This window comes from Trichosurus vulpecula, chromosome 4, assembly GCF_011100635.1.
Source record: "Trichosurus vulpecula isolate mTriVul1 chromosome 4, mTriVul1.pri, whole genome shotgun sequence".
Classification (NCBI taxonomy): domain Eukaryota; kingdom Metazoa; phylum Chordata; class Mammalia; order Diprotodontia; family Phalangeridae; genus Trichosurus; species Trichosurus vulpecula.
Window position 1 is genome coordinate 365,702,296 of NC_050576.1, and position 14,849 is coordinate 365,717,144.

The 14,849-nt window shown below is 33.5% G+C and overlaps 1 protein-coding gene across 1 annotated transcript in view; it reads left to right on the plus strand.

Annotated features, from left to right (window-relative positions):
- Positions 1 to 11,288, plus strand: part of GPR180 (G protein-coupled receptor 180) — a 45,117-nt gene extending 33,829 nt beyond the window's left edge. The window contains exons 5-9 of the mRNA XM_036756730.1: positions 98 to 147; positions 3,763 to 3,920; positions 6,130 to 6,321; positions 7,403 to 7,480; positions 8,790 to 11,288. Of these exons, the coding sequence (XP_036612625.1) occupies positions 98 to 147; positions 3,763 to 3,920; positions 6,130 to 6,321; positions 7,403 to 7,480; positions 8,790 to 8,948 (637 nt within the window). The 3' untranslated portion in view covers positions 8,949 to 11,288. The remainder of the gene's footprint in view (positions 1 to 97; positions 148 to 3,762; positions 3,921 to 6,129; positions 6,322 to 7,402; positions 7,481 to 8,789) is intronic.
- Positions 11,289 to 14,849: the final 3,561 nt, after the last annotated feature.

Consider the following 14,849-nt stretch of genomic DNA (forward strand, 5'->3'; position numbering starts at 1 on the left):
ATTCTAATGCATCTTTCCAAATTATGGCTATTTTGATTATGAATTTTGTTTTAGAACTTTCTAGTTTACACTAACGTTATTCTTTTCCATTTCTTAGTTACTCCAAAGATGGAATTGGGGTCCCTTTTATGGGAAGTTTGGCAGAATGTAAGTATCTTTTAAAAGTTCATATATTTTTAAGCATAGCCATTAGTTTTTGTAATTATTTTTGGTTGTGATTATGTTTTATTTATCTAAGGTTGGTAAGTTCATTTGATTCAACTTTGGCACTAATTCAGCCAAAGTTGGAAATTCAGTCTCTATATGGACCAGTTAGCTCTGTGTTCTTCAATAACCAATGCCTGTACTTGTAATTCAATAAGTCATTCTTGTAAAATGAGAATCAGTTTCTTTAGTGATCACTTGAATTTTTGCCAAGTCTGGATCAATGTAAAAATTTCAAAGGGTAATCAGTCTTATGTGACAATGATTGACAGAGGTACAGTAATTGTCATGATACAGATCTATATTTAATCTTAAAGTTTCCTGATTTTTATTTTTGGAGTACAGAATTAAATTGGAAAAGTTCAGCTAGGCTTGAGTACATACCATTTCACAATTGAGAAGAAAAAAAATATGAAGACAAACCTTGTAGAGCCTACCTTAAAACTCAGGTTCTAAATATGAATATTTCCTTCAGAGAGTAGCATTCCTTATGTTTCTGTCTCCTCCACATTTCACTATGAAATAGGTTGTCATCTGGCTAGTTACTTATACTGGTCCAGGAATCTACTCTGCTAATTCTGTTGTCTAAGATTTTAAAAAATAGTGAGCCTGAATTTTACTTGTATTCACAAGCAAGACATGAATGAACTCTTGGAGTCCCATCTGTATCAACTTTGGTTTATCAGTGGGCTCATCCAATTAGTGGAATGTTCAGGTCACTTGGTTTTCTACCTCTCTACCTCTTTGTCTTTTACAGAATCATAAGATTCTCAGTTAGAGATCATCTACTCCAAGCCTGCCACTGTGTAGGTGAAGAAACTTACACAGGGAGAGTTTTAAGTAATTTGTCCAAGGTCACACAGCTGGCTAATAAGAAATATGGGATATGAACTAGTCTCTTAACAACAGGGGAAGTGTCCTTTCTATTATACCATGTGGCTGCTACATGCTTTGTATCTCTACCAAGTGTGGATCAAGAAAAGTAAGAAAAACTTAAGTGGTAATATAATTATATATCTGTTAGGGTTGAATCAGTGAGGTATTTAAAGTTCCTGGACAAAATGGAATTTTTTAGTATCCATATTATTTTGGACTCTCATTCATAGTTTGTTGTACCTGTAGTTAGTGGGTAATTTACTCCCTTTCAGATGAACCAAACTACCTTGTGTTCAGCGGGAGAATTATATCCAAAACATTGTATGTTATTTTGTTTCAAGTATAATTTTCAAATACTTAAAGAAATAATTTGGAAAATCAGACTAGTTGTCGATATTTGTCTTTGGCATTTTTTGCAGTTTAATAGTGACAACAAATACGATGATGATGATAATATGATGATAGCTAGCGTTTATATAGCTTCTACTTATGTGCCAGGTAATATGCTAAGTACTTTACAATTATTATCTCATTAGATCCTCACAGCAACCTTGGCTATTATTAGTTCCACTTTAAATTGAGGAAACTGAGGCAAACAGATTGAATGACTTACTAAAAGTCATCCAGCTAGTAAAGATTTAAGGCCAGAATTGAACTCAGATCTTCCAGCCTCCAAGCCTAGCACTCTATCCACTGTGCCATCTAGCTACATTGTTTATATAGGATAAATAACAACCAAATGATATAGTGACCAGATAGCCAGTTGTGCAATGTTTGCCAAAAGTTACATTTTAACTTTTGCGATTAAGAGATCCTGTATTAATATTGTATTAAAATCTAAAATATCTTTATATTATCAGTCATTTAATAAAACTGAGTTTGGCATATCCTATCCTAAAATGAAAATATAAACATAAAGGCAAAATAACCCCTTATAATTATGACTATCTGGGTTGACAGCAAACTTAAATTATTTGATCCAATGGATCAAATGTAAGTAAACTTTGTTATACAGTTAACCTTATATCACTTTTAAAAATAGCTTCAGATGAAAGTAGTAGCTGTCCTAGGTAGCTTTAAAAAAAAATTTAGAGAAGATTCTAAAGAAGGATGTAAATTGTGGTAAATTTTACCATGGACCAAATCAGAATTCATTAGAACATAAACGTGGTTCAGGATTTTTTGGCCTACGGAAAACTAGTTTGTGAAACAACAACCACATAAACTTAAAATATTTTCAGTTTTTTTGGTTTACTTGATTTTATTACTATTTTGTTACACCATCCCTTAATGCCATATCTGCATTAATGTCGCTTCCATTGATGTCAACTTGCAGTTTTAAATGATGGCCACCTGATGGCGTATCACACTAGTGCAACGGGCATTCATTTTTCTTCAGAACTTGAAACTGTGACACTCTACTGTTAATCCTCAGATAGCAAATCATTTAATAGGCATGTGTCTGTTACCATGTTATTTCATATTAATATTTTGTGTTAGAAAATACTGACTCTAACCGCTGTAGTTAAGGTAAGGAAACAAAATATTGTGGCCTGCTCTGATAAGAATCACAACATTGCAACAATTTCAATGAAATAAATCACAAGTTATATGTTAAGAGAACTGAATTAAGGAACAAGTCTAAAAACCTACTAATAATTGTAGCTTACATTTGTGCAAGCTGTTTTGCACTTCACAAAGTATCTTCACAATAGCCTATGAGATAAGTAGTGTAAGTATGATTACCCCCATTTTACAGATGAAGAAATAGTCTCAGAGAGAGGAAGTGACCCACTCAGGGCCAGACAGCCAGTAAGCAGCAGAGCCAGGGCTAGAACCTAAATCTTTTGTTCCCAAGTGCATTGTTCTTTCTGCTGTACCACACAGCTATTCAAAATTAGATTTAAGGTAGGTTTTTTTCTAGAGGTATTCTACAAGTACTCCTTTTAAACAAAACAATAACATTTACTCAAAGAATAAAGACCTAAATGATCTTAGAGATTTATTAAAAGTATTACTTCTGTCATGATCAAATTTGTGATTGAATATTTATATTTTTCTTTGTATAAAAGTTGTGCTACAAATACTTGGATCTAAAATAAAATTGATACTAACTTGGCATGGTCTCATAAAGTATACTAATGGGGAATTAAAATCCAAGTTCTGCCATTGATAAACTGTGTGACTGTGTCCTTTATTAAATCTGAATCTCAGTTTCCATATTTATGAAGTACAGGGTTACACTAGATGATGTCTAACACCCTTTCCAACTTATTTGATTGAATTTGGTAACCATTTACTCAATGCCTACTATATATGCAAGGCATTGTACTAGAAGTTAGTTCTTGGGCTCTGAGATTTTTCTGGGTTGAGATGTATCTTAAAAATAAGGCAAAAATGGGCTATTGGGTGGTGGTGGTGATTGATGAAGCACTGACTAATAAAAGTTAATTAAGTTAGTGGGCTTAATAAATAAACAACACTGACTCCATTTTCGTATTTATCTAAATTGCCTACATGTTGTATTGAGTACTAAATGAAAGGTATAATTCCAGAGTGTCATTTTAATTCACGGACTCGTTTGCTATTCTTTTATCTCTTTTCTTTGCTGGTGCCTTAGAAGGAGAGAATACTTTGTATGAAGAAGAATGACTGTCAGTTTTTGTTTTCATCTTTCGTCAGTTTGTGACATAGCCTCCCAGATCCAGATGCTGTACTTATTACTGAGCTTATGCATGGGTTGGACAATAGGCAGAATGAAGAAGTATCAAAGCAGACCTCTTCAGTGGGATTCTACACCAGCATCTACTGGCATAGCTGTAGTCATTGTCATAATACAGGTCTGTGCTATTTATTTAGTCTTTTCTTCCTGCTTTGCTTTGTTTAGAGGGTAGAATTAAATTTGGGAAGTATTATCAAGTTTGAATGTATTCTGATTTTAAAATTACGAATAGACAGTCACATGGACTTCTTGTTACATTTACAGAATTGAGTACCAGCACCTAAAACAGAAATTTTTATTTTTTCCACCTTGAGCCTGATAGTACTATTATCATTTAACTTCATGCCATTTTTAATTAATACCCTTTAACTTTAACTCACCTGAATCAAAATCTCCTATGGAGGAATTTGTGCTATTTCAGAATAACCTAGTGTTAAAGATGATTAATTACAAAGTCATCAGGTCCAGTTTTGTTACTTAGTATATCAGAATTCAAATCACTAACTGAAAAATGGAGTTTGAATTTAACTGGAAATGAAAACCTAGAATGGGAAAGAAGCAGAATTTAAGTGAACTAGAGAGCATTTTGTCTTAAAGAAAATCTTTGTTACTGATTTTCTCTCAACCTCTTTTTCTTAAACTGAATATAGTGTGATGGTATCAATTTCAAGATACCAGGTTCTAGGTATAAGATATAAAAAGATATATAAAAATCAGAGTAAAGAAAGGAAATTTACTGATGTATATGAGTTATGATTGATTAATGGTCAGTATTATTTTCAGGTAAACATAAATATCATGTCATAATTCTGTAAGGAATAGTTTAGAATAAAAAACTAATAATCTGGGGAAGAGAAGCCCCAAGGCTTATCACAGGTAAGTATATACATTCATTACTTAGACAGGAAACAATTCTGTTATGCCAGGAAATAAATATTAATGGAAAAAATAAACCTAAAAATAAATGAAAAAGGACAAAATTCTAACAATTGTGTTTTGATCCTGGAAAATAATTAGTATAAGAGATAGATTTACTAATAGATCAAATTCCTGTTTCTCATTTTATGTCCTTTCCTTCATGGAATTCCTATTACCTTTTAAAAAGAAGACTGAATGTAAATGAATTTGATCCCAAACTCTTTGATCTATTTAATTTTAACACATCACCATAGACAAATTATATATTGAGTATTCATAGAGTATATGTCACTAAACCAGATTCTATGAGAGCTTATGGAGTATAGATTGCATGTCAAGGACCCCCAATTTAATAAGGTGAAAAAGATGGTTAGACACTCTATCAACATAAATATATAGATTGATTATATATCAATTTATGTTTATAAAGTGAGAGTGAGCTGGAATGTGTAAAAGTGATGTGAAGATGATTAAAGAGTAGTTTTCTGTTAAATGAGAAGCATTTTCTTAAAAGAATGTTTTGGAACACAGCTTATAAAATGAGAAGGGTTCAGTATGGTTGGGCTTAGAGGGGTTAGGGTGGGGTGGGGCAGGCTGTTCTAGTAATGGAGAATGACCCGCACAAAGACTTTAACCTGAGAAGACAGTCTCCTCCATGGGCAATGGCAAGGGAATTTAGTGACTAAAACACTGATTTGTACAGATTGAAGCCCCTGAGAAATCCAAGAGTAGCTTAGGAGACATTAAACGCTCTAAGGTGGACTGAAGGGGAGGCTAATGAGTAGGATTTCTGTAAAGTACATTACAGCAATTCAGGTGCATGATATTCAGCCTTTGATAAAGAGCTTTGGCAGTGGGAGAGATGATGGACTGGTTGTAGGAATTAAGGATGCTGATAAGCAAACATAGCAAAAGTTAAATCCAAAAAGTACTGAAGATTCATAGGGTACGTAGTAATAGTTTACAGTATATACTAAATATAATGTCTGAAGACGTGATAGGAGAGACAAACCTTTAATAAACAACTGAACAGATTTCCAGATTGTAAAAGAACAGTGAGGTATTGAAGATTGTCCCCAAGGTCGTAGACTTGGAGAACCAACCTGATCCTGATAAGGAAGACTGGAACAATGAATGAGTTTTAGAGGAAAGGTGAAGATCTCTTTCTTTTTATGTTGCATTTGATACTTAGATCTAGAAAAAAAACTGTCTTGTTTGTTTTTTTTGTTAAAGAATGGCAGTGTATCATTGAATAAAGGACTATGCCTATGTTTTATCAAGTGACAACCTTTGAGGTTTGCTTGACTACGTAACATCTTCAGTAGTTTTTAGAAAAGCATTTGGTGGGGGGGGGGGGCGAAATTGACATAAATGTTTTCTAAAATCTAAGATTGCTATTTTTTTAACAGAGTATTTTGCTGCTCTGGGAGCAATTTGAAGACACCAACCACCACAGCTATCATGAACAGCATAATTTAGCAGGGATACTTCTAATTATTTTAAGAGTTTGCCTAGCATTATCTATAGGCTGTGGTCTCTACCAGATCATCACAGTGGAAAGAAGTACACTTAAAAGGGAGTTCTACATCACATTTGCCAAAGTAAGTGTTCTGTGTAGGAAATAACTTTATTATATTTTCTTTAGACTTTTTTCGTAAAGGTAAATGGCATATAAGTGCAAAACATCCATTTGGGAAGTAGGAGATTACTTCTAAAGGCCTTTCTAACTCTAAAAACCATGATCTTGTGTCTCACAGAGGTCTTTCTGCGTTATTGTTCAAAGGCAAAGAAGAGAATAATGAAAATTATCCTTCCATTTCTCTTTTGCCTTTCTGCTTCTGTTCTTGAAGCCAATTTGATTTTAATTTGAATTAAGAAAGGGAAGTTTTCACAGAGATTCAGCAAGGATGCAGGAGGTATGGTAGAGAGCCGACAGCCATTCAACAGTTCATCCTTGTCCCAGGTCATGTCTTCTTTCTAGACCAGGAGTGAGGAACTTGCAGCCTCGAGGCCACGTGTGGCCCTCTGTGTACTCAAGTGGGTCACCTCGCCTGTTCTAGACTGTACCAGGAGCCATACCTAATGTCAGTTATATCGGTCCAATCCCCTTATCCTTGTATACTTCACTTCAGATCTACCCATCAGGGAAGGAAATGCCACTTTGTTTCATCTTAAAAATTCTTTAGAGATTAAAGAATTTTTTTTGTTTTGGGTGCCTTTAAGAAACCCTATTTAGGTATTTTATTTACTAAAATGCAGTCTTTTTCTTTCACTACCTTCAGATTCAAAGTATGATAAACTTGGATTTAGTGGTTCTAACTTTTAAAACTAGCCATCTATTAATCAGTTTTTGAATTTCAGGAAAAAAGGTAATTCGTTATGTATGATAAATATAGTGCAAGCCTGTAAATTACATACATAAAAGTTCATTATTGGTGCATCAGGATAAGAACTCATGTATACATGGCATGAGTTTCTAAATGCTGTAAAAATACAATCAACTTGGTGAGACGAAAAGCTTATTAACATGACAGTAGCAAAATCAGTACTTCCAGGTCACTTTGAAGACAAATGGAACTGTTTTTAATCAGCCTTTTACTATATTACTATAGTCTTCTTGTAGTTTCATTTCAGAGTATAAGCACAACCTTGCTCATCTAACATTTTATCCTTCTGTTTCAGGGATGTATCTTATGGTTTTTATGCCATCCAGGTCTGGCAACCATTTCTGTTATTTTTAGTGACTACCAAAGAGAGAAGGTAGGTAGTGTAAAATTAAAATGATTACACATACACATATATATGTACATATGTGTTGGTTAAGTAATAGAGTATAATTATATGTATGTTTGATTAAGTGATTATTAGAAGGCCAAAATTGTCTCAGATTCAGAAGTTAAATCTGTGGAAAGAAGGGGAAGAGGGTCTCTGTAAAACACAACTTGTAATGAAGCAATGGGTCTTTTCACTTAAAACCTGTGTGCAAATTAGAGCTTTAGAATAAAGTTCCCCAGAAGAAAAGTAAATTATATATTTTTTTCTTTTTCTGTATCACAAAACCAAAAATTAGGCAAAAAAGCAGTTTTTAAGGAGATTATACCCTAGACAAGAAGTGGAGTCAATGTTTGCAGCTTAACACCAGATCTTAGCCCTATTAGAGATTTTCTTTAAATATGCCTTTGATGAAAATGTAGTCATTGCTTCACATTGCTTTTGTTAGGATTTTTTTTTTAATGCTTAGCCAATTTCAAAATAATGTTTTACAAAGTCAAATTAATTAGAAAAATCACAGTACAATGTTGTCTTTGACCTGAGATTAATTTTTTAAAATTCATGATATGCTTTATTCATTTGGTAAACAACAGTAGAAATCAAGGTGGATTTACAGGAATCTATCTTGTTGCTTTAACATGCTGGGAACTGGAGTGAGGAGGCTGCCACGCTCAAGTATGCCATATTTTGATTTGTGTCGATACCTACCTTCTTAGGTGAATAACTCCATCATTCCAAAGTGGAGTGCTGCCAGCAGCTCTTTACAAGCAATGCAGTGTGTGCTTGAATGCACAAATGTTTTCTGAGCCTGAGGTATTTTACAAAGGGTAAAATAGGTAGAAAGGTAGTCTACAAAAATAGAAAAGTGACTTGAGAATTTGAAAGGGCTTTTAGAGCACTTTCAAGGTTGAGGGGGGAGGGGATGTTTTATTCCTATTGCCGTATTAGCCTGGAACCCAATTTTTCTCATTATTTGTAGAAACTTCTTCCCTCTGTACAACTTGGCTCCCTTGGGAGGGAAGTTGGTCTAGAAAATTATTCTTTTGTGTCTCACTTTGCCATCTACAAACTCACTGCTGGAGGATTTTTACATGTGGACAATTACAATTCTGAACATTTAATGGTATTTTCCTTTTATATTTTTCTATATTAAAATAGTCTGCTGAAGTTCAGGAAAGAAGTAATATTTTAAAATAATAAATATGTAGGCATATAATAAATTGAATATAATCTCTGTGTTTCTTCTTGTAGAATGATGACTTTTACATATTAAAAACATTCACTTTCTCTCTTTTAGGCTATCACAATAGGTGTTATCATCTGCCAATCTGTTTCCATGGTTATCCTCTACAGACTTTTTCTGTCTCATAGTCTATACTGGGAAGTTTCTTCACTTTCTTCAGTAACACTACCATTGACAATATCATCTGGACACAAAAGTCGACCTCATTTTTAAACTTGGTTAAAGGGAGAGTGCATTCATTTAACAAAGTGCAATAAGGATCCAAATACAGTGATGTTTCACATTTTTGTTCATATGTTCCTTTGGAAAAATCGAATAGAAAAAAGCAGAGTGTATTATAGTCCTGGCATTTGAACAGTACCAAAACTGAAGAAAGCTAATAAAAGAAATGTTATGAAATATATATAAAATATGAACTTTTAAAGAAAGGTTATTCTTCTGTGGTGAGCAGTTTTTTCCTTATGGAAACAAGGGAGAAAAGGAACTGTGTAATATTTTGTTTAGATATTTTCAATACATATACTTCCTCATCTTGTATCAATATAGCTGACTCAGGTTTGACAGCCTTATAAAAAGTAATCAGTTAAGTGATTACCTGCTCAAACATGTCTCAAATAGCCCAGTTATGAAATCAGTGTAATGCACTGACTAAGATTGCTCTCTTTTTAAGCTTTAAGGAAAATGCAGTTCATGTTTAAGAGCATAAAGGGCTTGAAAAATGAAATCACTTCAGGAAATGAATGTAAAGTGTTCACGTCTAACTTTAGTAAGCTTTTGTTTATTTGTGGGTGGGGGAAAACCTCATTTTTTTTCTACCACTATTGACTCTACTTCAGGTTTCAACTTGAGTAGCAAGGGGCTTTTGATAAACTGTTAAGTGAAAAATAAAACTTAAAAATATTATATGGATGGTATGGACAGAAAACCCAGAAGAAAGCTTTTAAAAGGTCACAGTATTATGATAGAAAAAATAGCAGGCTTGCATGTTTGAAAAGAAAAAATGAAAAATGGAATGTGTGATATGGCACTAAATTTTTAATCCTCATATAATTCATTTCTCTTATTGGATCCTCAATCATAATTAAGCCATATACACAGATTAAATTAACAGAAGCATTTCACATAAATGTTGGTTTCAGTCATCAACTACCCATGAATTCCTGCCCAAGGATACTTAATCAGGATTAAATTTTCTATGAATAATTGAAAAACAAAATACTCACTGGATTTGTTATAATCCTGGTTGGCACTGGGTTCTAAGTAGTTGCCATCTTGAATCCATTGTAATAGAGCCATACTTTGTTATGCCCCTGTATTGAGAATGCCAGCTGAAAAAAATACTTTATAGAAGTGTCTGTTTATTGAAATAGTGATTAAAAGGTTGACAATCTTTTCTGTATAAAATTAACATTACCATTAATAGTCATTGATAGAAAATTTTCCTTTTCACATTCATTAGATTATTCAAAACTTTAATTTTCACCACTTACTATGCCATTGTGAGTGAAAATTTTATTTGTTTCTAAAGGTGGCATTTTTAAAGAAATGAAACCTTGATTTGGTGATCTTTTTTTAAAATTAAAAGTTAATAATGGAGCTCAATTTTAAAATATCTGTGGCTGTGTATTTTTTTGGTATTTGCCTCAGTTCTAGACTTGTTTCATGTAAGGGCTAAGTATATTTGATTATGACTAAGGCAAAATGGCACCATGACAAAGTGCGATATGCTCATTAAATCATCTCTTGAGGAGTTCTTGGTAATTTGTTTCATAAATGAGAACTGCAGGTTGAGGCTGGAAAATCTGAGATATATTCTAGTTTCACATGTTGTACAAATTGGTCACAGGGTTTTTCTTTTGCTCCATGTTACTGATAATGATAGTCAGGTTCTGTGGTATTCAACCGGAGTATGATTAATCAGTTTTAAAAAATGAAATTCCTTCTCCAAAGATGTAAAACACTAGTAATTGTCAATTTGGAGTTTCTCTTATGCAGAGAAAATACTTAATAAATCCTCAGTTGTCCATCCCAAGTTATGTGAGTCTGCAACGTACATGGCACTTAGCTTTCAATCAGAAAGGATTTTTTTTCCTGTTCTCTCCTTTATATTCATTGTATATATTTGTAGGTTTGGGTGGGTTTTTTTGTTAATTTATTATAGTCATTTCAGGAATCATTGTTTACATGAAGGAAAACTTTTTTTCATTATGAAATTGATAATGCTTTTACTCTAAGTTTATCCAAACTCAGAATTAATAGGATCTGAACTAGAATAAATTATTCCATCTTTTTATTTCACTAATACCTAGCAACCTCATCATCTCAGTTCACAGCAAACCCGGGGCTGGTGTATATTGTAGGAACCTTTTGTGAAGGGATCAAAAGCTGACAAATAAAATGTTTTTCCAGATTCTGTTACTGGCATTTGCTCACCTGATTGATCGCCTATTTATTTTTTTTGTATTAATTTTATTCATTGGGACAATGGGTAGTCAATATCTGGGGAAATACTTCTTGCACTCAAATTTCTTAATAAAGTACAATGTGAAAAAATGTTCTTTTTATTACTAAGTGTATGTTCTTTAGTGGGGATGAATGATTACCCCTCATTTGTTTGTTTTTCTTTTCTGTTGTAATGATCTAAATTAGAATTGTGGTGAAATCAAAAGTGGAGTTGAGCATTTGTATTGTAATTATTACTGCCACAGTACCATAGAAGACTTACTTTGGGAAATGTTTCCCATGGACTCTGAAATGAAGCCTCATCTAAGAGAAATTGAGGATAGGCAAGCAGAGGTGGAACCTTAAGGTAATGAGACTTAATTTTAAAGAATCAGTAGTATTTCTACATCCAGAAAAGCACCATTCTCTTTAAAGTCATCCTCTTGGAACACTAGATATTTAGTCCAGTGATGCTGCCATTGCTCATTTTTACAGCTCTTTTTAGAATTGTCTTCAAGGCCAGTGGCACATTCTTGCATGTCCTCAGCACAGTAAATCTTCCTTCTTTGAGTAGATTTAGTTTTTGAAAGTAGCCACAAGTCATTCAGAGCCAAGTTTGAGGAATGTAATGTGTAATTAAATATAGTTAATGCTATTTTTGGTTTGGAAAAAAAATTAGTTGTGACCAAAGTAATGAGAATAGTTTTGTAAGTAGCATTCCAAAAGAGGAATTTCAGAAATGTTTTTGAGTGATGACAGTATCCTAGCATTACAAGAAGCAACTCATCTGTATGGAACTCAGTTACCTGGAGCAAAGCTTGAGACCGGGCACTTAATAAAACAAAAGTCCTATGGACAGCCAAAATAGATGTCACAAAATCCATGCAATACAGTCTATGAACTTTGTTCATAGGAGAGCCCCTTGGGCCCTCACTCTGCTTGCTTACTTCTTATATGTGAAATTTGGTGCTTCCATTTCCACAGAGGATCAAATGAAGGTTCACCAGCAGGAGTAAAAAGTGATAGCTGACAACATGGCAGCAAGGTTGAAGTCAGAAAAACAATTGAAAATGGACATAAGGACTCAGAAATAACAGTCTGAGGCCATTGGGAGTGGGAACAAGCAATCCCATACTTCCTGCCCTCTCAGGAAGTCACTATTTCAGCCCAAAGTTATGATGATGTTCATGGGTGGATGGTAGGTTATCAAGAAAATGTTGCATTATATTGTTTAGAGTCCGCACATACCCTTTAGGTGTTCATGTATAATATAATTTTAAAATATTTTTGCCTAAACTGGTTAAAGTAAATATTTGGTGCTATTTGGCGGGGTGGCAGGGAAGTTGTCCAAAGTAACTCATTCACTGTGGTTCCCAGTAACCGAGGCTTGGTTACACTTTTAAGGATAGCACTCCTTTGGATACATATGGATTGACATGTTAATTAAATCTCATTGCATTACAGTCACTGTGTACATTGATAATAAATACTTCAGGTTCCCTGCTGTGAGATGCATCATATTATGTAAATACAGGAAGGGCTGAAGATTCTCACATAGACTCAAAAATCTTTGCAAAGTAGTTTGTGGACCCAAAGGTCTTTAACCCTTTTGTGCTTGTTTATGGATAGATGTGTTCTATTAAAATATGAAGGGAGTGAAAATGTTTGTATTTAAAACATGACTTACATGTGTGATTAGAAAACAGAGTAGGTGTGATTGGAAGATGTTCAAAAGTCTAATTCGCATATTACCACATTCCAGCTTACTCCCACACAAAATAAACATTTAGAGCTACAGTTAATGAATCTGCCTAGTTTTTAAAGACTATTCTTCCCGGAAGGTAGCATGTTTTTAAAAATTGAGTTTCAGTGGTTTTTAATTAACCTAAAGTTAATTAAATTTGATTCATTAATTGGTATATGTTCTCCATTTAGTAACATTCAGTACACTTTGTTGACTTTTTACAAACATGGTGCATGAACACATTAGACTTAATGCTCTTTTCTTAAAAATTATCTATTAAAAGTCCATTAAATTCTGTCTTTGGCCTTCTCTCAAAATGTGTACTTTTGAGGCTAAGTTAAGTGATTTAAGAATGGAAGCATTACTCATAGAAGAAATTGAGTTTTAAAAATACTAGCAAAAATTGAGCGGCATAAGAACTGAATTTGTTATGCAGAATCACGTCTCTTGATTTACAAGGTACTGTTATACCTCTGAACCTGAATCCCCTTATAGACAGCCAAGTTTGATTACCTACCCATTTCCATTTTCAGCAGTCCATTTCAGATCTCAGGACTAATTTTCATCATCTCTCATTCTTTTTGACAAGTTCCTTTTTGAAATCTCAAATCATCTTTTCCAGATCAGATGGGCTTCCCTGGTCATTCAGCTTTGTGGTAAGACATTTGCCGTCATTTGCTTTCTCATTCTTAATTCAGTCATGTCCCAATGTTTGTTCTGTGTTCATGGTTCTTGATGCTACAGCAAGATAATTTCTTGTCATACTCAAGCTCCTGCTTTAGTTTCAGCAGCCATGACATGTCTAAACTACATTATCTTAAAAGTGTTGGCACTAATGAAAAATGAAAGGAGCCAAAGTCATAAAACCAAACAAATCAAAAGCTTCCTGAGGATATATTCTCAAACCAGGAAGTACGCATTAGGTTGAGTTTTACTTAGAAGTCTCTTTTCTACCTGCTGCATCATCTGTATACACATTAAGCCAGTGTAATGCATGCTTAGAAGCACTGAAGCTTCTGATTATTGGAACTATCACATAATGGGTACCTTTTGCCTATAAAACACATTCTTAATTAGGTTATTTTGTTTTTGAAGTGATTTATGACCATTTATTAGAAACAAAATCTGCATTGTACAGGGGGTGTGGAAGTTCAGGTACAGTAGTATGTTTTATGGGAGGGTAATCAGAAATTAATAAGCATGTATTTCAATGAGGGTAAAACCTCAATAACAGATGAGAAAAAGACTTTTACTATTTAAAGCTGTGCATAGCTAAACCAGAACAGTAATAGAGGGAAATGGTCTGTCTTTGTTTTGCATCAAGTATTTTGAGTTCCTTAATGTGTCAGCATGACTTTCTCTTCATATATATATATGTATATGTACTTGTTGAAGTTTCGATGTTTTTGTTTTGAGTTTGATCTTTTTATACAAGGTAAAGCTTCAGGGCTTAGGTATAAATATTGCCAGAACAGCTCCCTGAATTATTGAGGGAGGGGAGAAGGAAGGGTAGAAAGATGTCTCTTCAATAAAGATAATTATTTATCAACTTAAGAATAAAAGTCCTTTCTATAATTTTTTGCTTAGAACTTAAGAATATTGCTTTAGGAACTTTAAGGAAAACATACTTTTTATTTGGTATCTTGGACTTACTTGTCAGACAGCCAAATGTCGTGTTCTAGATCTATTTCACACATTATTAGAGATAGTTTTTTAAATCTTTTTTGTCCAACATAATAAAAAACAACTTTAAATGTTTTCTACAAACCAATAATTTTCATGTTAATAATTTCTACTACTTCAGTGCCTTTCATTCAAGAATTTCTAAGTGGTTCATAAATGTATTTGGTTTCTAAGTTGTCAGACACATGCAGTGTTGCAATTAAACAGCAGTCTCTGAAGGATCAAAATTATCGTTGAACTAGAGG